Below are 26314 nucleotides of genomic sequence, written 5' to 3' on the forward strand. Positions count from 1 at the left end.
CGCAATTAATCGTAATTAGCATTAGCCGGCGTAAGCATGTACATACATAAATACAAATACTTAATTACAAGTTAATAAACCACACACTCAATGTGCTAGAATTTAAACGATGACTTCGTATATTTAATTTATCGGTGTGTATATCGCATATCGAAAGCTTATTGGTGGGGCAGCGGGGTCTGCAAGGCGGCGCGAACACGCAGCAGCATCTCCTTACGTACAACATAGGGCACCAGGGCACGAGCCTGTTAAAAATTATTTTTGACATTGCTATAAATATTATTGCTATTAAAACTCACAGTTGGAATAATTTCTGCGGCAAGCTGATCGTGCGTTATATTTTCCACGCCGCGCGCTTCCAATATGCTGCGTACCAGTTGTTCAATTTGTTGGCGCCAACCGCAATCGTTTAGACGCTTTTCCAGCAAATCCTTCAGCGCCGTTGTGTCAGCGCCATTTAATGACACTTCACCGGCTGCCTCAGAATCGGGGCCGATCCCAGTTTCCTTGCTGTTCGACATAACTATGTTAAATTGAACTTAGCTCGCCATTTGTTTACCACAAAATAATACTAACCACAATATAATTTCTATCAGAGTTTTCAAAGCCCACTTGATTCGATACTTTCCTTATGTGATTTAAATACTCGATAAACAAATAATATGAGGAGAATCGATCATCGGTCAACCGCCACAACCAACTGTTAAATTTATATTATTGACGTGCAAATAAAATAAGCCTATATCTAGTCAATTTATTTTACTTGGCTTAGACTGCGCTTAATTTAACAGTCTATGTGAAGAACAATCGCAAAACAAAATCATTTCGAAATACCCATTAATTTTAATCGAGAATTTCTTGTTTCGAGGTGAAAATTCCCGAATACCTCATCATGTCTTATTCTGGTGGGAATTTAAATAAATGGACTCGAAACAATAAGTGCAATTTTGTACACCACTGTCTTGCGGTATAAAATAATGAATCGAAGGATAAAACTTAGCGGTAAATGTGACCGAGATAAAGTTTAGAATACTTTTGCCACAATGATTGATGAATGTTGCGATGAAATCGAACATTTATTTACCTGCCATTGATGTGGTTAGTTTGGCTTTTAGTATTTGAAGTTTTACTTAACGAAAATATAATATATATGATCATTATTCCCACAGAAAGGTCAAGCGGAACCAATATCTTAAAATCGGATTTTTCTATTAAATGTCAAATTTTAATCAATTTTAATTTCGAAACAAAATGGGTCTGAAGTTTTCAAATGTGTTTTGACTTACTCTTGGATAATCTCTACTGATGATTTTTGCATATTTTATTAAAAATATAGCTGCTTTCTTAAATATCGCACTTTGCTCTGCGTCGCTTCCGACCATTTAGTTCGGTCGTCATTGTCCCAGTTACCTTCTAAGTTTCAGAATGATCTTTCGTTAACAACTTCATAACAAGATTCCATTTTAAAATTCTAGTGGATATTTGAATTGTTCGCCAAATAAATGGTGCTGCCACTTAGTACTCAGAAGTGGCCAGATCGCAGCCTAAACGAAATGCTCAAATTCAACCAATACTATCGATAGCCTTTTTTGAAATGTACTCATTGAACTGCTTGCATTAGTGTGTGTATAGTAAAAAGCATGCACATGTATCACAACAAGCTTGTGTGTGTACGCAATTGCCTATCCAATTTAATATGTACATGTGTATGTATATACATACGTATGTCTGTTTGTACATCTTTCTTTTTTCTCTATTGATCAAACAGCAAACAACTATTATCAAAAGTCAAGCCATATATGTATGTACATATGTAGATTTATAAATACAATACATTTGCATGAATGTTTCAATTTGCGGGGCTTACAGTCATTTTAAACTGGTTGCCCACTCAGCCGCCCACAGAAATGCGATAGAGCCGGCTCCATGAGTTCGAGCTGTCGTCATCGCCGTTTGAGGTAAACTTGAATCAGTGCACATATGTATGTATATGCATATGTATGTGTATATAAATATGGTCAGAAAATGTGTATATGCATGCGTGTGTGGGTTCTGCGTTACTGATATGGCTTTGTTTTCAAACAATGCCAACTGTTACTAAATAAAACTAAACCTGGTTTATTTATTGGGATATTTTATATTTATCACAAGGAATGCTACGATGACATTATGAAATTTAAAGATATATATTTATCTAGGGCTCTTACTGTATGTTTGTATGCAAGCGAACATAACCTTAAATCACATTTCCGTTTTTGTAAGTATGTGTGTAAGTACCTACAGAGGCCAGCCATCTGTGTGGTCTTTTGTGCATTTCCGGTGGTTTCTTGGCCTTTTCTGAAAATTTGATTGTTGCAGCTGTCTGCCTGCTTCTCGAATGTGCCCAAATGGTATAGAGAAAGGGACAAAAAGATGTCCGTCTGTGCGCAGCAGGCAACAACAAGCCGGTTTACCTAGGCTTCAATTACACACACCAACCCCCATAAAAGTGTATGCATGTGTGTTTACGTGTGTGTACGTACGTATATACATATAAGGTCAACTGTAGGCTGTTGAGAAATGAAGTCATCGCTTTCTGCCCCCCCCCCCCACACACACACACGCACACTTAGCTGTTATGCTGCAGAATGACTCATCACAAAATCGATACATCTTTCTCCTCAGAGGGGCGGTGTGTGAAGGGGGCAACTGCGCTAAATATGGTTGCATGCCACGCCTGTGTATACAAGCAAATGCTGCAAGTACAGTCTCTCATGCACGAGAAAATGCACTAGTTGTGGAGTAGAAGCAAATTCTCCACTTCTATTAAAAGAGCATGCGACGGCAATCGCTGCTCCGCTTTCCCCAGCCACGTCCGCAGCACCTATCCCTAATTACAAGTGTGGCCCATCGTCGTTCAGTGAACTCTGCGCTGGAAGACGACGAAAGATAAAAAGAAAATGTTTGTTTTTGCTGCTGGCAACACTGAATATTCGCTGATTTTATTTTCGTACACAATTTTAGAGCTGAATCTATTTTTTTTTTGTGTTCTTTTCTTTTTTTGGGTATGTTTTGTCTTTAGCGGTTAGCAATAAAATACTATATAGGTATGTTGTTTTCTTTTCCTTTACCAAAAATATTTGCTCAAGTGTGTTTTCTTATGCATTTTTTCTGTTATATTTTTGCTGTTTGACAAAAGCGAAACGTGAACATTGGTTTCGACGCTCCTTTTGGGGACGCCCACCAAAGACGCTTGGTTTCTGTGCGTGTTGCGATGTTGCTTATTGTGGATGGTGGTTGGGAGTATATGTTTAATACTCCTCGGCGCCCTCGCCCTCACCATCGCCAGAGTCCATGCCGACCTCCTCGTAATCCTTCTCCAGGGCAGCCAAATCCTCACGAGCCTCGGAGAACTCACCCTCCTCCATACCCTCACCGACATACCAGTGGACAAAGGCACGCTTGGCGTACATCAAGTCGAACTTGTGATCCAAACGGGCCCAGGCCTCGGCAATAGCCGTGGTGTTGGACAACATGCAGACGGCACGCTGCACCTTGGCCAGATCGCCGCCGGGCACAACAGTGGGTGGCTGATAGTTGATGCCAACCTTGAAGCCGGTGGGACACCAGTCAACGAACTGAATGGTGCGCTTAGTCTTGATGGTGGCAATAGCAGCGTTGACATCCTTGGGCACAACATCGCCACGATACAACATGCAGCAGGCCATGTACTTGCCGTGACGGGGATCACACTTGACCATCTGGTTGGCTGGCTCGAAGCAGGCATTGGTGATCTCGGCAACCGAGAGCTGCTCGTGGTAGGCCTTCTCGGCAGAGATGACGGGAGCGTAGGTGACCAGGGGGAAATGGATACGAGGATAGGGCACCAAGTTGGTCTGGAACTCGGTAAGATCCACATTCAGGGCACCATCGAAACGCAGCGAAGCGGTGATCGAGGACACAATCTGGCCGATAAGACGATTCAGATTGGTGTATGTGGGACGCTCAATGTCCAAGTTGCGACGGCAGATATCATAGATGGCCTCATTGTCAACCATGAAGGCGCAGTCCGAGTGTTCCAGGGTTGTGTGCGTGGTCAGAATCGAGTTGTATGGCTCGACAACGGCCGTGGAGACCTGTGGTGCCGGATAGATGGCGAACTCCAGCTTCGACTTCTTGCCATAATCGACGGACAGACGCTCCATCAGCAGCGAGGTGAAGCCGGATCCAGTGCCGCCACCGAACGAATGGAAAATGAGGAAACCCTGCAGACCAGTGCACTGATCGGCCAACTTGCGAATGCGATCCAACACCAGATCAACAATCTCTTTGCCAATGGTGTAATGACCACGTGCATAGTTATTGGCCGCATCCTCCTTGCCGGTGATCAACTGCTCGGGATGGAACAGCTGACGGTATGTGCCAGTACGCACCTCATCCACGACAGTTGGCTCCAGATCGACGAACACAGCGCGAGGCACATGCTTGCCAGCGCCAGTCTCGCTGAAGAAGGTGTTGAACGAGTCATCGCCACCACCCACGGTCTTGTCAGATGGCATCTGGCCATCGGGCTGGATGCCATGCTCCAAGCAGTACAACTCCCAGCAGGCGTTGCCAATCTGCACACCAGCCTGGCCAACATGGATAGAGATACATTCACGCTGTAATCGAAAAAAAAAGGAAAGAAAAAGTGGCGAAAGTTGAATTAATTGCTCAGAGGTGCATGCAAAAGAAAAATCGATAAGTGACTCAAGCCGCACCCATTTTGATGGCTGTGTATATATACATGAAAATTTTCTATATTTAGTGCTATTCTTTTTATTTCTGCTCACAATTTGCGACTCAAGTTGGGTTAGATTCTAGTTATATGCAAAATCCAGACATTTTTTTAAATCAACTTTTGAATAAAATTGCTCGATGACGTCATCACATCGGTAAACACGCCATTTTGTGGATTTGTAGTTGATCAAAAAGTGGACCGAATTCTTAGTTTGAGTAGTCCCCAACACGACCAAAATTTATTTTATTCAACGACAAAAAAAAGTAGAAAATGATTAATTACTTACCATATTGAGTTTTTCTTTTTACACTTTTTTCACACGCGACAAAGAAAACTTACAGAAATCTGTAGAGCAACTGTTTGAGGTGAATCTGAGAAAGTCTACGTTCGACTTGCCGGCTATGAGGCTTCACAAACGTATAATGAAATTTTTCACATCGACTGCTATTTATACTCTCGGAAATCTCCATTTTTGGGTGTGTTGGTGAGTACAAACTGCTTCGATACTTGAAATCGGCACAATAACCAATGTACCGATATTTACTAAAGACATCGCTACAAGATAAGGCGTTGCCACTTGTTTTTTCTACATTTTTTTTTTACGCGCTTCTTTCAAATGTGAATTGTGTTCGCTTCATTAAAAAAATGTTTAACGAAACTATTTTATAGAAAATTTCTGCATCTACTTTGGGAATGTGGTAAATTCTCAGAAATTGTATTATTCTGTGTCAGTTTTATTGAAGAAATAACATAAGCATTTTGTCTTTAAATATTATTTATATATTATATTTATTTTATATTTTATTATGTATACATTAAGAATAAAAACACCTAACTAAACAGGTATAAGTTTCAGAAGGTGGAACCGAATATTAAATTGTTAATAAACAGATTCTTTTAAAATTATTTTAAGATTTCGAGAATACTTATACTTATATATATTTTTCTTAATATTATTATTAAAAAAAAATGCTATTACAAAAAGAAAGAATAATCGAAAAAATGTAAAGCTAAAAATAGTTCAAACGTAATTTTTCCTAAAAACGTTTCAAAATATTTTTGCTCTTACAATTTGTATTACTAGTGTAATTGAGTAATAAATAAGCGTTTTTTTTATAATCTTATGTGATCTTAAAACGAAATTACTTTAACTTCTTCTAATAGATAAATAGAGCGGAACAAATTTCGCGTGTAAATTACACTTTAGTTTATTAAGCCGGTAATTATTGCGTCATTTGACTATTGTGAAAATAATTTTACAGATATTGAATTATTCGGGAAAACAAAATGTGCGCAATCACAAAGCATACATATATTATACTAATGTATTGGTAGAACGCATTATCTAAATCATTCAGTTTTAAAAAAACATTAGTAAAACAAAATAAATAAATTATATTTACATCTAAAGATAATTAAATCATAATCTGTCAATTTCAGTCAGCCCTACCGGGAATACATGTGTTTTTCCCCGGTAATGCTGCAACCGATCGATTATTAGCTTTTAGCTGTTAGTGATTGACAGATGAGGAGTTCTATTGAAGATTGCCAAAATGCTTCGGCGAATATCGATATATTACTGTATCGATGTTTTTGAATCGAATGTTTGTTTGTATGTGTGAATATAGTCTTTTGTTAATAGTTAATGTGCATCGTAAATTTACTTTAGTTGGTTTTTTGCGTTTATTGTCTTGCAAATTATATTTGAATAATGGTAATCGAAGACATTGAGTCATTCTGGGTGGATAAGCGAGCCTACAACGATGCCGAACGACAATTCTATGAGGGCATTAGCAAAAGCAGTAGGCCAACAACAGAACCCAATGTGAGTCGATTTCATCAGAAATTGTTAAAGAGAATGAGCAGCGCTGTATCGATATGAATTTTATTGTAACAAATATCCCTTGCAAATGCCGCTTAAACTCTAGGTTTAATTTGTATACAAGTTCAATGAGTATTTGAGCTAAAAAAAAATATTTATGCATATTCATAAGTGTGTACATACATATATTTATGTACACAGCAACACTGTAAGTTCATCTGTCTGGCCATCTTGGCGAACCTTTTGATAGGTGGCTATCTTGCGCGAATCAGCTGCTGCATAAAAAGCACCAAATTTGTTTTAACTTAGCTTGGTAAATTAAAATATACATTTTTTGTACTTATTTTACGGATTGATTTTGTTATTACGTTATGTTACGATCTGAATAGAGAGTCGTGGGCACAGTCGCTGCAGCAGCAACCAAAAAGGCTAAAAATCGCAAAGCCATGACGGAAAACCAACATCAACAGGATAAAAACTTTTTATACGTGAGTAATAATTAAATTTACTCAGTGTGTGTAAAAAAAACTCAGCAAATTTACCATTAGCTAAATCCGTTGACTTTGGAAGCGAACTTTTTTTTGGAAACCCTGGAAGCAGTTAGCAACAAAAGTCAGGTCCAATTGGATCCACAATTGACGAATTTGCTCGAGCGCATCGTGGTTGGTATTGAAAAATATTTGGACAAGAAGCCGACGTATATTATGTCCAACGGTGTGGCGCAACAGTTGTCCAATAAGCAGTCGAATGCAAAAAGTGGTGGCGGTGTTGGAGTAGCCTTTGTGCCGCCCAACGATTTGCTGAAAATCAGGCGAACATTCAGCTGTACCGGTTGTAGCCATCGTATTCTTGGCACAACAATTGCTAATGCTGTGACACATTTGGTCGAACAACATCCGAATCCCCATCCAAATGGCCACAACCCAACTGTCAATCAAAATGACGCTTCCAATGTACAGCGGCCGACGCATACCACCAAGCAGGAAGGCCGTCGGGCCGAGGAGAAAGCACGTTCTATAATGACCCAACAGCTGCCCAAGAGTAAGGGGTATCTCCATTGTAGATGTACCAATATAACTAATTATTTATCACAGAGGCTAAGGGATTGGTATTGGGGAATGTGGCGAACTTTTTTAAGGATAAATATCAAGTTGCGGACAAACTGAAAGTGATCCCGGTGTACTTTGACATTGAACAGGATTTATGTAAGCTAATAGCGCCCATCTTTCCCACGAAGTCTGTGCGCATATATAGATTCGGTTCACGTATAACGGGAATTGGCACAAGCTCATCCGATTTGGATGTATTCGTGGACATTGGCAACAGCTTCTACATATTCGAGAATCGCGCTTCAAACGAAACACTCGCCAAACTTAAAATGCTGCGAACCGCATTCTGTGCTAGCAACGAATGGCGCATCATCAATGTAAATAGTTTTGTTCTTCATATTTATATATATATTTAATCTCTCACATTGTTGAAAAAGGTTGTTGAACAGGCGCGTGTGCCAATAATAAAGACCCGCCATCTGGCCTCTGGAATCGAATGTGATATATGCCTAAATAGCTTGGGCTTTTGTAACACCAACTTGCTTAAGTATATATTTGAGACGCTGCCATTGGGTAAGCCAGTCAACACCTAAACATGTAGCGTTTCTCATTATTTTATTTCTTTTAGCCCAGTACATGTGCATCTATGCGAAAACGTGGCTGGAGCGCTGCAAGCTGACGGAACAAATTTCAAATTACAGCATGGCGCTGATGGTTATTTATTTTCTGCAGGTCAAGCAACAGTTGCCATCGGTTGCACAGCTGCAAAATGAGCTATCAGCGTCAGCCAAACAGCTTGTGGGACGTGAGTGCTAAAGATAATAACAATAATTAGTTGTACATCCCCTAAATATGTTTTTCTTGCTTGTTTGCTTGCAGCTTGGATCGCGAACTTTGTCCAAAAAAAACTTGACGACGTGGGCGTGCAGCGAGTTGACGTCACCACTCAGGTGATCAGAGAGCATTTGCGAGAACTCTTTGAGTTTTATGCCACCTTTGACTTTGAGCGACAAATGATTTGTCCCTACTTTGGTAAAAAATACACCCTCATATCGAAAATTCTAAAAGATATGCCCAAAAGGTAATTATTATATAATAACCCTTTAAAATAGGCCATGTGCTAATTGGCAGCGATGTTTTGTATTTAGGTATGTGAATTACGCTATTCAAAATCCGAATTCAGGTTTGCAATTATCGAAACCAATGGTTGTTCAGGACCCTATACAGTTGAATCATAATGTGACCAAGGCGGTGACCAAATACGGTCTACAAACATTTGTTGTTTTCTGCACACAAACGGCGGCGTTGCTTGCCGAACCTGCGCCGAATTGAGGCGCAACGCCAAAACTTGTAGATATTCTGTGAAACTAGCCTTAAACAGTAAATTTGCTTATATTAAGTTCATAATCTCCTGTGTATCTACATTCATGTCCATAAAAATTTGAATTATCTTTGCCGTTATAGAATCGATTAAAAGCAATTTTATTTGATAGCCATTGCTGCAGAGTTTTATTGGCTAGTGGTTGACAGATAAAACAAAATAAATAACGCGAAAAACAAACGAACAGACAAGGAAGACGCTTAAAAACTCCAGGATTTGGGCCATACATCAAATGCCTTGCTCAGGAAGTATATTGTAAAGCACACAATCAGAATGACGCCCAGAATCGAGAAACGATTATACCAATGCTGATTGCTCTCCTGCATCATGTTATAAATGCGCATGGCAGCCGCTTCCGTCTCAGCCTCGCTACCATTATTGTCCACGACAAAATGCGATTTTTCGCATTTCTTCTCCAGCGGCATTTGTGAATCAACACGGTGCTGAGCCTCCGACTCGGATAGCTCATTGCGTGCCAGCAATCGTTGCATCTGCTTCTCCGAATCACTACAGGAATACGAGAATTAGGTCTAATTATATATGCTCAATTATTGTGATTCCACTTACCAGGTTACCGTCACAATTTTGTGTATAAAGTCCATGAGGATGCCCGTTTCAAAGAGTAATGGCAAGTCCAGCACAATCCAGGCATGACCCGACATAAAATGCTTGAAGACACTCCAAAAGATTGTGCGATGAATGACGGGATGCGTAATCTGATTCAGTTTGCCACGCAACTCCTTGTCCTCGAAGATTAGGCGTCCCAGCACAGCCCGATTTAGCTCCTTGCTGGGCAGCAGCACTTCGTCGCCGAAGACATCGCGTATCTTTTGCCAGCATGGCTGACCTGGTTCGACAACTGCGAAGGCGTTCACGTATCGTTAATTTAATTGTGCTCAATTGCAACATCCCGTCAGATTTATTTAAAATTGACTTACTCTCCCTGGCTATTTTATCCGCATCGATGACTGGAATGCCGTGACGCTCAAAGATCTTTGTGACGGTGGATTTGCCTGTTGCAATGCCACCCGTAACCGCTACAATAAACATATTCTTTGGAATGTTTTACAGCCTTTTCTTTTATTTATTTATTGTCGACAGTTGTCTCAATTATCACTATTATCGTTTTAGGGGTTGGTATTTTATCGATAGGCAATTTTTTTCAACACGTACTTTACAGCACTGTGTAGGCCAAGTTTTGAAATTATACAGCACGTTTTTTCATGAACAGTCGGCCATCTTTGATTTTTCTACGTTTTCGTTCTCGTGCTTCGCTTTCAGCAGTTGGCGAAATTTTCACGCGTTTCCATTGAAAAAAGTTATTTTAGCTGTGCGAGCTTAAGAAACAAATTAAAATTCAACAAAATTTAGACGATTTTCTTAGCAGCAGGAAGTAACACAACGACAACAAGATGGTGGATAAAATTGAAATGAGTTTGGATGATATCATTAAGTCAACGCGCACACAGAAGAAACCACAGTCAGCTCGTGGCGGCCCAGGCGGCGCTCGTCGTGCCGGCGGCCAGCAGCGATTTGCAGCTCGTCGTGGCGGTGCAGCTGGTGGCTCGCCACGCAAACCGGCCCCAGCCAGCGGCGCCGGTGGTGTGATCAAAGGTCGCCGCGGAGGCAGCGGCGGCGGCGTCATACAAAAGCCTCGGCTCGCACGGGTAATTGAAACGTAACGTTTTGTCATGTAGAGAGAGAGAGAGAGCGAGAGGCAAAAAGCAGCTAAATATCCATGCGCATATGCATAATAAACAAAAAAAAAAAAAAAAAAGACGGACAGCTCAAGTTTGGAAACGCACCTTTACGTTAATAACGTTGATATTATAAACAAAAGCAAAATGTGCTAAACACCCTGTGCTGCATGCAAAACACACGGATTCAAAATGGCCGGCCAGCGTATGCCGAATGAACGGTATATGTACCGTTACTCTTGTATCCATGGACAGTCGTAGCTGCAAAATGGCAACTGCTGCTGCCAATGCAAATAAAAATAGGAAAAAAAGACTATTTGACAGGAGCAGATCTACACAGCAACATCGTCGAAATAAATCGAACTCATAATTTGTGTGTATTAAATATGCATAAATATTTACAACATTTTACAGCAGTGCGCATTCCGTTGAGAATTTCTTGTTTTTGTTTTCTTTGTAATTCCCGTTTCAAATTTCTTTTGCTCAACCGAAGTGTGGCGGCACACAATCAATCAATCGATCGGTCGATCAATCAATCAATCAATATACATTCATACATATAATATTTAGTGTCTGCATTTCTACGAGATGGCGTCTCCTCTGTTGATATATGGCTAGGATACAACAACTGCTGCTGCTACCACTGCTACTACTACTACTACTACTACTACACCCTCCACATATTTGATCAGAAAAATATTGATTGTCCCCAACACGCGAATGTCCCGAATGTTCGAAATCGAATCGAAACCAACAAACAAATCTTCTACCTATAATACTACCCCCCTCTAGGGCGATGTAAACAGCGCATGGAAGCATGATATGTACGATGGTCCAAAGCGAAACGGCAGCAGCACTGCCAACAGTGCGGGGCCAACACGCTTGATCGTCGGCAATTTGGACTATGGTGTCTCAAATACGGACATTAAGGAGCTATTCAATGACTTTGGCCCCATGAAGAAGGCTGCCGTGCATTATGATAGATCTGGTCGCTCATTGGGTGAGTTTCCGTTTTTATTTTCGTCGTACAAGTATTTTTAATATTTGTTGTATTTGTTGCCAGGCACCGCTGATGTAATATTCGAGCGTCGTTCTGATGCACTCAAGGCCATTAAGCAATACCATGGTGTACCCCTGGATGGCCGTCCCATGACCATACAACTGGCCGTATCAGATGTTGCCGCACTCACCCGTCCCCTGCCTGCCGATGATGTCAAGCGTCGTGTGGGTGGCGGTGCTGGAGGTGGCAATTTCAAACGTGGTGGTATGTATAATGTGAAGCCATTAGTTGTCACTTGCATAAAATAATTGGTATCATTTTCATTTTTAGGTGGACAAGTTGGCGGCGGTCCGCGTCGTGGCAGTTTCCGTCGTCCGGCTGTTGGCAAAGCCGCTGCCGCCGGTGGCCAACGACGAGAAAGGAAAGCTGCACCCACTGCCGAGGAATTGGATGCAGAATTAGATTCGTACATCAATGACATGAAGATCTAATTAATTATAGTCTGAATTAAGGTCTAACAACAATATGGACTAACTATGATTAAGCAAAAACGGAACCACAACAATTTAACAAAACAAAAACGTGTACATGAACAGCTTTTAGTCATAATTTCTATAACAACAAATTTTCTACAACAACAATTCTTTATATAAATTATATTCACAATGCTGTTTGGGTTTGCGCACTAAAAATGATTTGTTGTTAAATGTAACATTGTCTGCGCCCGCTCTAGTTAATTAGTCATCTAAAATACACATCGATGTATTTAATCATTATTAATATAATCTTACGTTTTAAAAGAAACAATGACACACGATGGTCATCATATTTGTAAAATCAGGTATAACAAATAAATATAATAAGGTATAAAATCCGATAATCTAACTTGATGGTAGTCTGTATAATTGAAATGACAAAATTAGTTATTTAATGGATCTCTTTGCGCCGATAGAGCATCATTATTCTATATTTTCTTTCCAAATAAACATTTTGTAAATGCTAATCTGCATTTAACCATTATCCAAAACTGATTTAATTGGGTATCATTAAGTTCTTGATTGCTAATTAGCAGCCAATCTTATATGTTGCTCTTCAATAAATATCGGTATTCGAATCCCATTCTTTTAACATATCTCAGAGATCAGATCAGATAATTTTGATGCGTTCTTTAAAGGCTCAATTTAAGCAAGTTGGTTAAGAATCGGTTGTATATAGTATGCACTACAATTCCTAGGATGTCTGTCGAGCACTCTGTCTCTACAGGAGCACAGTTGTTATTTGGTAACAAAGTATTAAATCTATAATAACATCTAAACTTGCTGATTTCCGAATGCAGCAAACCTGAAAAACGTCTTCCGCATGAATCAGCGCATATAAAAGCATAAGTTCATCTCGATACACATAAATAACAATACAGATTAACAGATATTACTTCTCTTTAGCCAAAATTTGGCATTATTAACATAATTAAAAACTTGTTTTTTGCTTGGGACTTTTTCGTCATCTAAAAAAGCATGTCATTATTTTGAAATGTAGAAAAACAAACAAATTTTTAAATGTTAAGTTTATTTTTATTTATTTTTTTGCAATAATATATATGTAATTAGAAAATGTAGGAAAAATTGTACAGACCATTTTACAAATCAATTGGAAGTACAAATACAAAATTGGGCATCTTCCATTATTGTATGGTTTGTACATTTGTTGGGGATGTTTTTTCCTCCAGTTAGGGCGGAATCGCAAGTTACTTAAAGTTTAAACAATTGCGTTAGACGTTTTCAAATATTAAAACAAAAACAAACACGTAATGCCAAATAGCAGATAGCGGGCGATAGTTATATAAAGTAATGAATTATTTTAACATTTTGCATCGTAGGCAATTTGGAATATGAATATGGTCGTATATGCTATGTATAGATAAATTGTGTATATTAAGCGATTTATATTTATAAATGTTAAATGGGCTTGAGGATGTCTTGGTGTGAGTGTGTGTATACATATTTTTTATGAGTGTGTGTCATTAAATGCTTGGCAGCCCATCTTCATCTTCCCCTGTCTGTGCCTCTGCCTCCTCCTCTCCGGTTCTACCAGAAGCCGCCGGATGAGTAACCGCCGGGTGGAACTCGGCCACGTGACTCATTCGTCGTCACCTTGTTGTTGCCACCACCATTGGTCTCTTTGGACGAGTTGACGGGTGCTGGTGGTGATGCTTTTTGTTCTTCCTTCTGGTTAACCACCTCCTCACGAATCTTCTCGACCACCTTGTTGGCATCCGTCGAACCCATGCACGCATTCATATTGGAAGAGTTTTGTTGATTGTATTTGGGACGCGGTGCATTCACCGATACTTCTGGTTCCGAAAAGATGTTGGTGTGTCCCCCACCAGGTGGTTGCAGGACGCGGCTAGATGGACGGGTGGTGGCGGTCAAGCCAATTTTCAGTTCGGTGGATGTCATTGTATTTAGTTGTTAGCGGAGCTGCAAAAATTAGAAATAATAGAGTAAAAACATGGATTAATGTCACATTCATAACACTAATAAGGGAAATTAATACGGTAATAGATACATAATGTATATTATATAGATTTTTATAGGTACAGTTGCCAAAAATTCAATTTTTCAATTATGTCAAACATTGACTTCTAATATATTCCCCTATAAATTAAAATTAATATTGCTTCTGGAATTCTTTTCTATATATATATTTTTCTTTTAATTGAAGTAAAGAGTGACAAAAAGTAGCGAAAAAATTAATTGTATAGAAATCGTTTATTTACTTATAATTTTCATAATTGTGTCAAATAAGTGCACATTTGACAAATAGCGGTGTTATTTTTCTCTGCATTCTCTTCCTATTTTATACAATTTAATCTTCATTTTAATTTTAAAAAGTTGAAAACGGTGAATACATTTTTTCCTTCTAAAAGCGTATTTATAAGTTACTTAACTTAAATATTTAGAAAAAAGACACATTTGAAAACATTTCTTGTGAGAGTGGTGCTATTAATATTTTTGCAACTTTAGATGCATTCATAATGTTTATAGTAGGTGTGTTTGTCTTTATATGAATTATGAATTATATGAACATTTGTGGTTAGTTCAACTTTAAAACATAATTTAATAAACCCAACATGGTCGTCTATTAAAACTTTTCACCAAATATAATAAGAATCGAAAAATCTTTTCTTTTAATTACAAATAGTTTAAATTTTGGCGTAAATTTCATTTTGTAAGATTAATTTAATAATAATAATAGTAATAAAACAATATGCTTGTCTACTTAAGCTTGTTAGTAAAACCCAACAATTAACCATAAAATACAAATACAAATAAATAACAAGTAAACTGCAAAAAATTTGATAAAGCTTTACACTTTCTAAACATAGAGCAAACTTTACAGTGTAAAGTCATTTATGAATGTGTGTGTGTATAGAGTGTGTACATAGAGAACGAAAACAGTCACGCCACTTACAAAAGCGGCCAACAATAAAGTAACGACGACGTTGACGGGCGTCAGCCAACTGAACCATAAGGGTAAAATGGCAGAATAGAGAACAGAAACAAATTCAGAGACAACAGCAGACTGAAACATTTCCCCCTCCTTCTCATCACTCTACACACACAAACACACATACAGACGCACAACTATGACAAGCCGGCTGTTCACTTTTCTACTAAAATATATGCATACAAACAATTATACTAAAAAAATAAATGTATGTCTATTTTTGAGCGCCGAGTTCTTTTGCACTTTCCCGTTACCCATAATTGCGGACCTGCCAGCCGCCAACTTTCTCATTTCTGGCGTTTTTTTTTTTTGCAGTCGTTTTTGATGTCAAGCCGATGCATATTATGCAGAATAAATGGCTGAATAGAAATTTCCTTTTTTCGGTAAGTGCGTTGATGAGATGAAAATGAGGTCAGAGTGGGGGGAGGGGCAGGCGAATAGGCGATGACATCTGCAAGAGAAGTGTTGTACAACGCGGCTAATGATGCGTCATGCTTTGTGGGAGGCAGGCGGCGAGCTTGGGTGAATTCCCCCACGGGATGCACAATACATACACACTCACTCACAAGCACAATTATGTTGAGGTATATGTGTATGTGTGTGTCGGGGGGTAAAACAAAGCAAAGTGAATGACCGAATAATGCAAAAAGTCAAAGATCCGTAAATATAAGACTGGCGCAGTAGCCTTCTATTTTTTTTTTTGCGCTATCACAATTGCTTAATGGAGCACTTGAGCACCTAAATAAATAAATATGTATGAGTCAACAAAAAGAGACTACTACACGTACAAATTATTATTATTATTATTACCAGGCTGTACTGTGTGTAAGTATTTTCTATATTATGAGTAATGAGCAATCTGAATAGAACTTGAAATCGTCGATATGCCGGTTTTCCTCCTCTCTTCTGTTACACTTCTGCTATTGTTTCGAGACTGTTTATTGCCTAATGACAAGACAAATATGGAAAATACATTAAAAACAGATATCGAAGGCCATGGGTCGTATAAGAAATATACACACATATATATATATATGTACATAACATACCCAAATCTAGTTTAACCAATGTGGGGAGCAGCATATATTTATTTATCATAATGAGAGTAAATCCAATCAACATTTACAAACGTAAAACTGACCCAAAGCACACATATACACACATGCACACGTATATCTATGCGCGTGTGAGTAGCGAGTGCGATTTAAACTGCTCGTAGCTAGTTTTTTTTAGCCAGCGCATGCGATTAATAAGTGCGAGTGAGGCATGCAGTCGCTAGACTAAAAAAGCAAGCAAAAATGCAAACATGGCCACTAAAGCAACGCCGGGAGAGCCCAGGGTGCGGTTAACAGTAACCAGGGAGAATGGAATGGAGAGGGATGTGAAGATGTGCTACGTTTTTTAAATGCTTTCCTTATACATATACATATGCATGCATTACCATATGTACACTTAAGCTGCATGGCAGCTCTGCCAAATAACATTTAATAGCAGCTGCACTTCACAAATACCTATACACACACACAAATATGGCTGGCCCTGTGAAGCCCTTCATCATCATCAGCAACATCATCATTAAGCAGATACACAGTTTGCTTCGCTTCAAAAATTCCATGACACAAGCACACGTGAAAAGATGATAATTATCGATTTTTGGGGCACATGCAACAAGTTAATGTCGAGCTTTGCTTTCAGCAATTAACACAAATAAGTTATTAACATACCTTATGTTTTCACTGTACAATATTTGCTTTCTCGCTGTATTAAGAGAATATTAATCGCAATGTGAAAATAGACGCTACCTTCACCAATGAACGGTTTATTTAAAATGGTCTAATGCAGTGTGGCTGTAATCGGTGAGCATAAAAATCTTCCAAATTTATATTAATTTAACCGTTAACCGTTTGCTGTTAACCGATTTGGCAACCGTTAACAATAAGGGTATTCCAGCACTATATAACATACGTTCGCTGTAAATAAAAAAGGGTCACACAAATATACATTTTATATTTAAATTACTGACACAAATTTGATGCTGATTTTCTTGGTGCGCAGAGGGAGAGGGGGTGATTGTGTATGTTTTATTTACACTACTGAAATTGAATACATAATATTTATAAAAACAGCCACCTATATTCATAATTAAAGCCTGAGCGCATAACTATGCAATAATATAAGCATTAGAAATAAGAATTACAGATTTACATGCAGTAAAATAAAAAATTTGTATATGATGTGATGGTTACTCTACTGTGGTGCTGTAATCAAACAGCTGTCATTTTATCGATAACTGATATCAATTCAGTAAAGAGATACTGTTAACGCAAATGCTGCTAATATAAAATTGATCAAAATATTGATTTGACGATTAACATACTTCTTTTTTATCAAATTAAATTCCATATTTTTACATGCGATAACAACTGGATTGTTTCCACTATTATGATATCCACATAGACGTTCACAAGCAGTCTAGTAAAACAATCTGCATTGTAATATTGTAAATAAAAAGCCTTTCAAAACACAATTGCTTAAATTTAAATTGTTTCATTTATTATAGAAAACGGTTTTTATTTGTTTATCCTCAGGTCATTTAAAGTTATGCAGTAACTTAAATCCTTGATGGGTAGAGCATCTGAAGTGTAAAAAAAGAAACAATTAAATGATTAAAACAAATATTAAGATTAAAAAACTCACGATGCGAATGCGGTGTCCCATTGCATGACCGGGCAAATTCCTGTTGAAGCGTGCACGGACGGAGCCAGTGTTGCCATGGATGCGGGTCACCTTACCCCAAACGGCACGGACGCGAGTCTTGCGCTCGGGATGCTGTGGCACGCACTTCTTCGTCTGCGCCTTGTAGACATAAACGCAACGCTTGCCAACGTAGAATTCGCCGTGCTCCTTGCGACGAGCGCCTTCAATCTGCAAATGCGATAATATTAATAACAAATATATAACAAAAAATATATTAGACTGTCTCACCTTGAGGATGGCATGGTTCTCGTGCTGGTTCCTCAAGCCGCGCTTGTAACCGGTAAAGACGGCCTTGGCGAACAGACGACCATGTCGCTTGTATTTCTTGGCTGCCACTTTTGTCTCGGCGGCGGCGGCAGTTTTCTCTGCCTTGGGTGCCTTGGCGGCTTTCGGCGCTTTGGCAGCCTTTGGCGCTTTGGGCGCCTTGGCAACCTTGGACGCAGCGGGCTTAGCTTGTGTGTCAGCCATAGTTCACTGTAAGAATGAATAACATTTAACATTAAAGGAACTAAGTTCCGATTCACAATAAGTTGGTCTTGTGATTTGTTTTGGGCCACTTGATTTTCTCCTAGCCATAAACATCGGAATGCTTGCACTATGTACGGAAATTTCAACTATTTGCTGATATGCTGTATATATTGAACTATGCATTTGCACACTAATTTGTACTTATAATTATTATTTTCATGTATATTTCTATAATTTTCAGTGCATAGCATAAAGTTCGCGTACGTACCGGAAATCTGTCGATTGGCGAAAGAGCGAGAGGATGACAGTTCTGTCAGACAGAGCTGCATTCCAGCTGTTTTTCGACATAAATATAGATATCGATAGTGTGCGCAGGGTTGCTGCGCAACATACACATTAATCGTATCGCATAGAGAACGAACTCAAAAAGAAAATAAAAAAAAGGAGAAAAACAAAACTAAATATTACAATAACAATGTTTCACTGAAGAGGCGATTTACGAAATTTACAAAATTTTAAGTACATGTACATAGTTTACTTGCTCAACGGCAACGTAACAGCAACAATAACTGGTTGGCGTGCAGACGACATTCAGTTGCATAAAAGCAGATCGAAGATTCCTTGAGGTCAACAACAACAACGGCTGCTGCTGCACTTACAGCAGTTTTGCGATTTTTGTCAACAAATGGGTTTGCTGCTGCAACTTTGCAAATGGGAAAAGCGCTTGCAATTGCATAAATGTGATATAATAGTGACGCGTAGCATCAAAAAGCAGGCCGTCAATCCAACCAAGTAAGAACTGCGACCACCACCAATCATGATCAACTGGGTCAGCCAGGGGCCATCATGTTGGTGGACAATAACACTGATTGCATAATCTCTGACTTTGTTTGTATACATAAATTGTAGGCTCGCAGAGGTTGGGCGTCTGCTGGAAGCAAAGGAAGGCAAATACGATACGGGCCAGCTGTTTTTGCATCGCATCTTTGGCTATCGTGGCGTCATACTCTTCCCATGGACTGCACGTGTCTACGACCGAGATCTTCATAATACCCGCAAGCAGTCGGCGGCAATAACAACAACATCGACGGAATGCAATACAGAGGCTACAACAACAACGCTTAGAGCGAAGACGGGCGACAGCAGCAACGGAACAACAGCAACTGCCCACCATGATGAGGCTCAATCATCATCATGGCAGGCTGGTACAGGTGTCATCGATACGCAGAGTAGCGCAACAACTATGGGCACTGCTAGTCCGGCCACAAATCGGAGCACGACCAGTGCCGTCGATTCCAAAGAGGTTAAGGGCAAAACCCAAACGTTTTACCAAGTGCTCATCGATAACAGGGATTGTCCATATATCGTGAGTAATTCTCATTGTTGCCTTATCATAATTAGTAAGCAAAGTGTATTTTTTAGCGCGCTCAAACCGAGGCTGTGACCTTTTTGGGCAATCAGGACTCGAATCGCAGTTTGTATGCGATTCCCGGATTGGATTATGTGGCGCACGATGACATAATGCCATATTGCTCGACCGATAAGCATCCGTTGCAGCACGAACTGTTTGACAAGTTTCTAACCTATGCTCAGGATGCGGAGCCGCCATTTGTGGGCCAGGATACGCTCAAGGCGTGGCAGGAGAAGAATCATCCGTGGCTAGACATGAGCGATGTGCACAAGGAGACAACCGAAAATGTTCGCGTCACTGTTATACCCTTCTATATGGGCTGCCGAGAAACGCCCGCATCATCCGTCTACTGGGTGAGAATTGAAATCATTCAATGAAATCCAATCTCAATCGAAAGTTGTTAATTTTTTCCTTATTGCTAATGCAGTGGCGTTATTGCATACGGCTGGAGAATCTCGGCGAGCTGAGTGTACAGCTACGTGAGCGACATTGGCGCATCTTTTCGCTGTCCGGCACACTGGAGACGGTGCGTGGACGCGGCGTCGTTGGTCAGGAACCGATCCTCAGTCCGCGCCTGCCAGCTTTTCAATACAGCAGCCATGTTAGTCTGCAGGCTCCCAGCGGTCATATGTGGGGCACATTTCGGCTGGAGCGTGAGGATGGGTATTCCTTTGATTGCAAGATTCCGCCCTTTTCGCTGGAATCGAAGCCGGACGATGCGAGCACGCCATCGACTGCTGGAACGCCCATGGGCGAGGAGAGTGATTAAGAATTTGCAGTAGACTACAGTGGTTATTTAAAAATAGTTAAAAAGAAAAATATTAAAAATAAAATTATTATTGACCGACTCCACTCAGGAAGTACACGTTGTGCTTTGTTTTTGGATATTTTACATATATCTACATATGATTAGTATGTATAATTCATATATATATACATGTATAGTAATTAACGATCAACTCCTGCATCTTAATCCAGCCTCACATTCTTGGCCTCCAATTGCAGACGAAAGTCGAACGGCTGTCGATCGTCATGCATCTCAAAGAGCGTTTGGAGTGCATCGATGGCGGCTGTTTCTGTTGCCATCTGCAGATCCTCGCCAAATCCTTTGCCCAGCAACTGGCGATTAGCATAGATGCCGACATGGTATGCTGCCAGCACCGTATTTTTACCACAATCGCCCAACAGACGTGGCTCCGGCTCACCCAATTTCTTCTGCGTGCAGATCTCACCCAGCAACTGCAGCGGTTGCTCCGGTGTCCAAATCTCTAGCAGATCTTTCTGATTGAGCTGTGTGCAAATGAAATCGCGCACAAACAGAAAAGCGCGCTCGACGCCACTTGAATCCGATAGTGCACCAATGATCGCGTGCAGCGTTTGGGCGAGCGTCTCGCTGCTCGGTGGATACTCTGTGGAAAATATCAGCTCCTTGGCGCCAAGATGCGTGCAAACGTGTGCCAATGTTTCAGTGCTGAGCAGATACGAGGCAATTGCCTGCTGACCAACTGGCGGCACTTTGGGCAGCGCATTCTGCAAATAGGCTTCGATGTAGGCTTTGGCAATATGTACACCCTTTGTGGCCAGTTGACTGTTGTCGCCCATTTGCAGATCCGCCTCGGCAATTCCCAGTTTTCGCTGTCTCTCCTGCTCCTGATGGGCATAGGTGCGCTGTGTAAATGCCGTTTGCAGCAGCGGCAACTGGAAGTCCTCGTTCAATCGCTTGCCAAATGCAAACAACTCGGAACGATAGTTCCACTCAACAAATCCCGAACGTGGCTCCGGTTTCTGGACTCCTTGCTTTTTAACGCGGTGCGCAAGTTCACGTAACGTTGGTGAAACCCAGCGCTTGAAGTGTCGCCGTGTTTGGACTGCAAATATGATAAGTTAATGTATGAACTGCACTATTCACGGATTGCAAACCTGTCGTGGCACTGTTTATGGGCCTGGCAAGCGCTATTACACCAGCAATACTGCGCAGAAGAGACATTTTTAATGTGATTTAAAATTGCTCAACTAGAATTTATGCAGGTGTATATGAGCAACAGTGTTGTCAACCCATGAAAATTTATGAATTTAGAATAATCGATAGCTTAAAGCTAAATATAAGGATTTGCGCTGCAATAGATGTCACTAATAATTGTTGATAATTAATTTAGAAAAATATCCAAATGTCGTATACAAACTTAAATATTAAAATTGAACAAAGTTGTACATATCATTTGAAATTCATGCAGCTGCATATGAGCAGCAGGGCTGTCACCCTACACGTATTTATGAATTCAAAGTAATCGATAGCTTATAAATTAAACGATAAATACAACGGCTTGCACTGCTCTAGCCAGGACCTTAATAAAGATTGCGAAAATATATAAACAAAATCCAAATCATATTAAAGTTAAATATTAAAATGTAAACAAATTGGAACATATCGATATAGTGATAGATATTGCGATTTTGCAACTCTGTGTCAGAGGAATCTTTAACGCGAACTGGTCACCCTAACGACGCCATGTCGCTGCTTGCATGAAAATTTTATTGACTCGCAAAGTGATCGAATCCAAACCAATTTAATTAAAGATATATTTATTGTACATATATAGAACGCAGTGTATAGCAAGTTAGTGTACATAAGCTAAGAGGATGGCGCTGCAGACATACGGTGATAAGCCTGTGGCCTTTCAGCTGGAGGAGGGCGGCGAATATTATTATGTAGGCTCCGAGGTGGGCAATTATATGCGACACTTCCGTGGCATCCTCTACAAAAAGTATCCGGGTATGACACGCATTGTCCTCTCCAATGAGGAGCGAAAGCGTCTAGCCGACTCTGGCCTCAGTTCACACATACTGGCGAGTTCGGTGTCGCTGCTCCGCGCCGTTGAAGTCGACGACATTATGGCCGGCAATGATGAGAAGTGAGATTGGACCCCATAAATATATTCTTCTATCTGAATTAATTTGATAACTTTTGAAATTTGTAGGTATCGTGCTGTGTCAGTAAACACCTCGGATACACCCGCGCCACGTGAGAGCAAATCGAAGAAGCAACCGCAATACGTACCAACAATGCCCAATTCAAGTCACCTGGATGCAGTGCCGCAGGCGACGCCCATTAATCGGAATCGTGTGCACACGAAGAAGGTGCGCACATTCCCAATGTGCTTTGACGACACCGATCCCACGGCGAGTCTGGAGAATGCAGCGCAGAAAGAGTGTCTGGTGCCCATACGCCTAGACATGGAGCTGGAGGGGCAAAAGTTGCGCGACACTTTCACATGGAACAAGAACGAGAGCATGATAACACCTGAACAATTTGCTGAAGTACTCTGCGATGATCTCGACCTGAATCCCCTGCCATTTGTGCCGGCGATTGCACAGGCGATACGCCAGCAAATCGAAGCGTTCCCCAACGATCCGCCCATACTCGAGGAGAGCTGCGATCAGCGTGTCATTGTCAAACTGAACATACACGTGGGCAACACATCTCTTGTCGACCAGGTCGAATGGGACATGTCCGAGAAGAACAACAATCCCGAAGAGTTTGCCATCAAGTTGTGCGCCGAATTGGGTCTGGGCGGTGAATTTGTCACAGCGATTGCGTACAGCATACGTGGGCAATTGTCGTGGCATTGTCGCACCTATGCCTTCAGTGAGGCACCATTGTCCACGATTGATGTGCCGTTTCGCAATCCAAGCGATGCGGACGCCTGGGCACCATTCCTAGAGACGCTAACCGATGCCGAAATGGAGAAGAAAATCCGCGACCAGGATCGAAATACACGACGCATGCGACGCTTGGCAAATACAACAACTGGCTGGTAATCGACTCGAATCACATCGCATCGGATCGGAACGTTCCTGTAATCCCCGCTTGGAGCTGGGAAAATATGTTAAGCTAGTCAAGAAATTAACGCTAGCACGGCAAGTTTTCTCAGCTCTATTTAATAGTGATTATAAAGAAATCAGTTATTGTAAAATGAATTCAACATGCATTTAGTTAGTGTGTACACTTAAAATTAAATTTCGATACATTTATAATCACTATTAAGGTATAATTGTCTGTTGCATTCGTCTGATTCCAGTTTCGATCGGCAATACAAATATATAATAAATACATGTCTGTGTCTATTTTAAAGCCAATTTTTGTGTGTGGATGTTGAACTCTTCCTTATAATAATGGTATACAACTCTAACTTTCCACCGAGTCTGGTTTATCCTGATCCTGATCCCCATCATAGAACTCATTCTTTGCGTCGACGAGTTTGTCTTCATCAGCCTGGGACATGCGCACATCGGGATCAGTTTCCTCCCTCATGCGCACCTCTTCGAGATCAACATCGGGCGGTGTTTGCACCATTTGCACACTTGGTGAATGCTGGCACATCTTCAGATTCTCGTACACATGCTTCACAATCAGCTCCAGATACTGCTTGGAGTTGGCATTGTCCTGTCGCGAATTCACCTCCGGATGCAGTGTGAAATCTGGCGCAAAGAAGTCATAATATTCTGTTGCGGGCAAATCATTGTCTATTTCCTGATCCAGCAGAAGCGATGTTTCGTGTGTCCAACAGCGAGCCACATTGCGCAAAGTGTAGCCACCGCCGCCCACCACCAAGGTGGGCACATTCAACTGCCTCACGAACTTGACGCACTCGCCATGCCCGCGAGTGCTCAGCGAGAAGCAACCGAGACGATCTCCAGCCAAGGAATCAGCGCCACATTGCAAAACAATTGCTGTGGGTCGATAGAAGTCCATAATTGCTGAAACGATCGGTTTGAAGACTTGAAAATAGCTCTGATCATCGATGCCCTCCTTAAGCGGCACATTGACGCTATAATATCGCCCCGATTCAGCACCAATCTCATACATATCCCCGGTGCCCGGAAAGAAATAGTTGCCATATTTGTGAAACGAGGCCGTCATCACGCGATCGGTTAGATAAAAGGCCTCCTGGACGCCATCGCCATGATGCACATCGATGTCAATGTAGAGAACGCGCGGATTATATTTCAACAGCTCCAATATGCCTATGACAATGTCGTTCACATAGCAAAAGCCCGATGCCTCAAATTTCTTGGCATGATGCAGGCCACCCGACCAATTAATGCAGATATCGCTGTGATTGTGATTCAATTTCTGGGCGCCCTCCAGCGAAGCGCCCGTGTACTTGGCACAGAAGTCAAAGAGTCCATCGAAGACGGGACAATCCTCGCCAACGCTAAAGTGGGCCAAATACTTGGTATAAGCAACAGCTGCAAGGATGAACAAGATACCCTATTGAAATTTGCTCTGTTGAAATTCAAGTTTTCGCTTTACTCACAATTGCATTGGATATTTTGTGGAGTGACCTGCTGCAGATATGCGATATATTCATCGCTATGGAAGCGCAGCATGTCCTGCGCACTTGCTCTATAATTTATGAGTTTATTAATAACAATAATTTATTGTAATTGTATATTTTCGCTTACTTATATGGCCTATAAATTTTCATCTTCTTGTGGAGGCCATAATTCATCACCAGACTGTGGGTGACGGCCAGGCGCTGTGGCTTCATTGGATGCCCGGCGCCGTAATGGAAATTGCCAACATCGGCATTGTAGAAATAGGAGACGCGTCTATCTGTCATCCTTACGATATATCATCGGCTATAAGCTGATCGCTGTCCAATACCACTCCAATACAGGCAGTATATATGTTTTTGCATATAGCACAATCAGCAGCACAGCCACAATAAACAAAAGACGCCGCGTTGTTGTCAGCTCGTTCAAGCCCAATAACATGCCGTTGCCTCCAAAAACTGTATTAATTTTTCTGTTTTTACTTAAGCTAGTCGCTTTGTAAGTCTCTCTTTCAATTTGACTTTAATTATTACTTTTTTAACCAAACCGCATTATAACAATTATCTAATGCTGTCGTGCACTTTTGGATTTGCCGCAGCATTGTCAGAGTCAAATCAGTAGTGATTTTCATCTAAAGCATCTGCTTTTCACTTCAAATGTTTGTTTAAATATTGTTTATTTATTTATTTATTGTTCTTTATGACGCGTGTTTTTCTGAGTTCGCTTTAGCTGCTCTTTCGGCTGTTAACTGACACTCTACTAAAATGTTATCAGCAGCAAGCACAAATGTTAACTAAATTGCCGGTTCTTGCATTTTGATTTTGCAAATATATTTTGTTAAAAACCAACATATATATGCGTAATATTAAATTGTTTCTATTCCGAGAAATTATATAAGGCAATGAATAGTTATTCAAGTCAAATTAATACAAAATTAAAATTTAACAGCACTAAAGCACAGAAAATCGCAACAGCATTCGAAGAGTGACAACTGTAAGTCTATTACAGTTTTCGAAGAGATTCTGTCGCTAGACTTAAATGCATATCGATATCAATGTTGATATCTTGATTAAACGTTATCGATTGCATGCTTAGTCTTTAAAAAATAGTTCACTATAACTTATTT

The 26314-nt window shown here is 40.5% G+C and overlaps 11 protein-coding genes across 11 annotated transcripts; 4 read left to right on the forward strand and 7 right to left on the reverse strand.

Annotated features, from left to right (window-relative positions):
- Positions 1-96: 96 nt before the first annotated feature.
- On the reverse strand, positions 97-549 carry LOC6563983 (enhancer of yellow 2b transcription factor). Its single transcript, XM_001989775.2, has 2 exons — positions 300-549; positions 97-245 (listed from the first exon to the last, which is right to left on the reverse strand). The coding sequence occupies exons 1-2, from the start codon at positions 519-521 to the stop codon at positions 159-161; spliced, it is 309 nt and encodes a 102-aa protein (XP_001989811.1). The 5' UTR covers positions 522-549; the 3' UTR covers positions 97-158.
- A 2583-nt stretch (positions 550-3132) lies between these two features.
- LOC6563921 (tubulin alpha-1 chain) lies at positions 3133-5218 on the reverse strand. Its single transcript, XM_001989774.3, has 2 exons — positions 5046-5218; positions 3133-4640 (listed from the first exon to the last, which is right to left on the reverse strand). Exons 1-2 carry the CDS (start codon positions 5046-5048, stop codon positions 3291-3293), a joined length of 1353 nt encoding a protein of 450 aa, XP_001989810.1. The 5' UTR covers positions 5049-5218; the 3' UTR covers positions 3133-3290.
- A 1122-nt stretch (positions 5219-6340) lies between these two features.
- On the forward strand, positions 6341-9126 carry LOC6563920 (terminal uridylyltransferase Tailor). The gene is made up of 8 exons (XM_032737716.1): positions 6341-6584; positions 6971-7069; positions 7130-7622; positions 7676-8007; positions 8068-8203; positions 8259-8435; positions 8510-8711; positions 8779-9126. Exons 1-8 carry the CDS (start codon positions 6471-6473, stop codon positions 8960-8962), a joined length of 1737 nt encoding a protein of 578 aa, XP_032593607.1. The 5' UTR covers positions 6341-6470; the 3' UTR covers positions 8963-9126.
- Positions 9102-10102, reverse strand: LOC6563919 (dephospho-CoA kinase domain-containing protein). The gene is made up of 3 exons (XM_001989772.3): positions 9950-10102; positions 9579-9870; positions 9102-9518 (listed from the first exon to the last, which is right to left on the reverse strand). Exons 1-3 carry the CDS (start codon positions 10059-10061, stop codon positions 9212-9214), a joined length of 711 nt encoding a protein of 236 aa, XP_001989808.1. The 5' UTR covers positions 10062-10102; the 3' UTR covers positions 9102-9211.
- Positions 10103-10192: 90 nt separating this feature from the next.
- On the forward strand, positions 10193-12728 carry LOC6563918 (THO complex subunit 4). Its single transcript, XM_001989771.3, has 4 exons — positions 10193-10678; positions 11501-11708; positions 11772-11972; positions 12039-12728. The coding sequence occupies exons 1-4, from the start codon at positions 10424-10426 to the stop codon at positions 12197-12199; spliced, it is 825 nt and encodes a 274-aa protein (XP_001989807.1). The 5' UTR covers positions 10193-10423; the 3' UTR covers positions 12200-12728.
- Positions 12729-13267: 539 nt separating this feature from the next.
- Positions 13268-17058, reverse strand: LOC6563917. Its single transcript, XM_032737715.1, has 2 exons — positions 16940-17058; positions 13268-14185 (listed from the first exon to the last, which is right to left on the reverse strand). Exon 2 carries the CDS (start codon positions 14162-14164, stop codon positions 13793-13795), a length of 372 nt encoding a protein of 123 aa, XP_032593606.1. The 5' UTR covers positions 14165-14185; positions 16940-17058; the 3' UTR covers positions 13268-13792.
- A 688-nt stretch (positions 17059-17746) lies between these two features.
- LOC6563916 (60S ribosomal protein L35a) lies at positions 17747-18729 on the reverse strand. Its single transcript, XM_001989769.3, has 4 exons — positions 18709-18729; positions 18201-18446; positions 17913-18140; positions 17747-17850 (listed from the first exon to the last, which is right to left on the reverse strand). The coding sequence occupies exons 2-4, from the start codon at positions 18438-18440 to the stop codon at positions 17827-17829; spliced, it is 492 nt and encodes a 163-aa protein (XP_001989805.1). The 5' UTR covers positions 18441-18446; positions 18709-18729; the 3' UTR covers positions 17747-17826.
- An 80-nt stretch (positions 18730-18809) lies between these two features.
- Positions 18810-20714, forward strand: LOC6563915 (polymerase delta-interacting protein 2). Its single transcript, XM_001989768.2, has 4 exons — positions 18810-19232; positions 19350-19806; positions 19863-20204; positions 20279-20714. The coding sequence occupies exons 1-4, from the start codon at positions 19126-19128 to the stop codon at positions 20618-20620; spliced, it is 1248 nt and encodes a 415-aa protein (XP_001989804.1). The 5' UTR covers positions 18810-19125; the 3' UTR covers positions 20621-20714.
- LOC6563883 (39S ribosomal protein L44, mitochondrial) lies at positions 20671-21892 on the reverse strand. Its single transcript, XM_001989767.2, has 2 exons — positions 21772-21892; positions 20671-21719 (listed from the first exon to the last, which is right to left on the reverse strand). Exons 1-2 carry the CDS (start codon positions 21836-21838, stop codon positions 20821-20823), a joined length of 966 nt encoding a protein of 321 aa, XP_001989803.1. The 5' UTR covers positions 21839-21892; the 3' UTR covers positions 20671-20820.
- A 430-nt stretch (positions 21893-22322) lies between these two features.
- On the forward strand, positions 22323-23988 carry LOC6563882 (SWI/SNF-related matrix-associated actin-dependent regulator of chromatin subfamily B member 1). Its single transcript, XM_001989766.2, has 2 exons — positions 22323-22763; positions 22830-23988. Exons 1-2 carry the CDS (start codon positions 22492-22494, stop codon positions 23668-23670), a joined length of 1113 nt encoding a protein of 370 aa, XP_001989802.1. The 5' UTR covers positions 22323-22491; the 3' UTR covers positions 23671-23988.
- Positions 23815-25985, reverse strand: LOC6563881 (histone deacetylase 3). The gene is made up of 3 exons (XM_001989765.2): positions 25318-25985; positions 25170-25258; positions 23815-25101 (listed from the first exon to the last, which is right to left on the reverse strand). Exons 1-3 carry the CDS (start codon positions 25473-25475, stop codon positions 24038-24040), a joined length of 1311 nt encoding a protein of 436 aa, XP_001989801.1. The 5' UTR covers positions 25476-25985; the 3' UTR covers positions 23815-24037.
- Between the last annotated feature and the right edge of the window lie 329 nt (positions 25986-26314).

Source organism: Drosophila grimshawi, unplaced genomic scaffold (genome assembly GCF_018153295.1).
Source record: "Drosophila grimshawi isolate 15287-2541.00 unplaced genomic scaffold, ASM1815329v1 contig_311, whole genome shotgun sequence".
NCBI classification, from domain to species: Eukaryota; Metazoa; Arthropoda; class Insecta; order Diptera; family Drosophilidae; genus Drosophila; species Drosophila grimshawi.

Excerpts from the sequence above, each read along its gene's own strand:
- LOC6563983 (XM_001989775.2), bottom strand. The coding sequence starts at position 521 with ATGTCGAACAGCAAGGAAACTGGGATCGGCCCCGATTCTGAGGCAGCC. Across the intron at positions 246-299 it reads CCGCAGAAATTATTCCAACT|GCTCGTGCCCTGGTGCCCTA; the intron begins GTGAGTTTTAAT and ends AATTTTTAACAG.
- LOC6563920 (XM_032737716.1), top strand. The coding sequence starts at position 6,471 with ATGGTAATCGAAGACATTGAGTCATTCTGGGTGGATAAGCGAGCCTAC. Across the intron at positions 8,436-8,509 it reads AGCCAAACAGCTTGTGGGAC|CTTGGATCGCGAACTTTGTC; the intron begins GTGAGTGCTAAA and ends GTTTGCTTGCAG. Across the intron at positions 8,712-8,778 it reads CTAAAAGATATGCCCAAAAG|GTATGTGAATTACGCTATTC; the intron begins GTAATTATTATA and ends TTTTGTATTTAG.
- LOC6563919 (XM_001989772.3), bottom strand. The coding sequence starts at position 10,061 with ATGTTTATTGTAGCGGTTACGGGTGGCATTGCAACAGGCAAATCCACC. Across the intron at positions 9,871-9,949 it reads GGATAAAATAGCCAGGGAGA|TTGTCGAACCAGGTCAGCCA; the intron begins GTAAGTCAATTT and ends ACGCCTTCGCAG. Across the intron at positions 9,519-9,578 it reads AAAATTGTGACGGTAACCTG|TGATTCGGAGAAGCAGATGC; the intron begins GTAAGTGGAATC and ends GTATTCCTGTAG.
- LOC6563918 (XM_001989771.3), top strand. The coding sequence starts at position 10,424 with ATGGTGGATAAAATTGAAATGAGTTTGGATGATATCATTAAGTCAACG. Across the intron at positions 10,679-11,500 it reads AAAAGCCTCGGCTCGCACGG|GGCGATGTAAACAGCGCATG; the intron begins GTAATTGAAACG and ends ACCCCCCTCTAG. Across the intron at positions 11,973-12,038 it reads TGGCAATTTCAAACGTGGTG|GTGGACAAGTTGGCGGCGGT; the intron begins GTATGTATAATG and ends TTTCATTTTTAG.
- LOC6563917 (XM_032737715.1), bottom strand. The coding sequence starts at position 14,164 with ATGACATCCACCGAACTGAAAATTGGCTTGACCGCCACCACCCGTCCA.
- LOC6563916 (XM_001989769.3), bottom strand. The coding sequence starts at position 18,440 with ATGGCTGACACACAAGCTAAGCCCGCTGCGTCCAAGGTTGCCAAGGCG. Across the intron at positions 18,141-18,200 it reads AGAACCATGCCATCCTCAAG|ATTGAAGGCGCTCGTCGCAA; the intron begins GTGAGACAGTCT and ends TCGCATTTGCAG. Across the intron at positions 17,851-17,912 it reads TGGGACACCGCATTCGCATC|ATGCTCTACCCATCAAGGAT; the intron begins GTGAGTTTTTTA and ends TTTACACTTCAG.
- LOC6563915 (XM_001989768.2), top strand. The coding sequence starts at position 19,126 with ATGGGTTTGCTGCTGCAACTTTGCAAATGGGAAAAGCGCTTGCAATTG. Across the intron at positions 19,807-19,862 it reads ACAGGGATTGTCCATATATC|CGCGCTCAAACCGAGGCTGT; the intron begins GTGAGTAATTCT and ends TGTATTTTTTAG. Across the intron at positions 20,205-20,278 it reads CCGCATCATCCGTCTACTGG|TGGCGTTATTGCATACGGCT; the intron begins GTGAGAATTGAA and ends TTGCTAATGCAG.
- LOC6563883 (XM_001989767.2), bottom strand. The coding sequence starts at position 21,838 with ATGTCTCTTCTGCGCAGTATTGCTGGTGTAATAGCGCTTGCCAGGCCC. Across the intron at positions 21,720-21,771 it reads CATAAACAGTGCCACGACAG|TCCAAACACGGCGACACTTC; the intron begins GTTTGCAATCCG and ends TCATATTTGCAG.
- LOC6563882 (XM_001989766.2), top strand. The coding sequence starts at position 22,492 with ATGGCGCTGCAGACATACGGTGATAAGCCTGTGGCCTTTCAGCTGGAG. Across the intron at positions 22,764-22,829 it reads ATGGCCGGCAATGATGAGAA|GTATCGTGCTGTGTCAGTAA; the intron begins GTGAGATTGGAC and ends TGAAATTTGTAG.
- LOC6563881 (XM_001989765.2), bottom strand. The coding sequence starts at position 25,475 with ATGACAGATAGACGCGTCTCCTATTTCTACAATGCCGATGTTGGCAAT. Across the intron at positions 25,259-25,317 it reads AAAATTTATAGGCCATATAA|AGCAAGTGCGCAGGACATGC; the intron begins GTAAGCGAAAAT and ends CATAAATTATAG. Across the intron at positions 25,102-25,169 it reads ACAAAATATCCAATGCAATT|CTGTTGCTTATACCAAGTAT; the intron begins GTGAGTAAAGCG and ends TCATCCTTGCAG.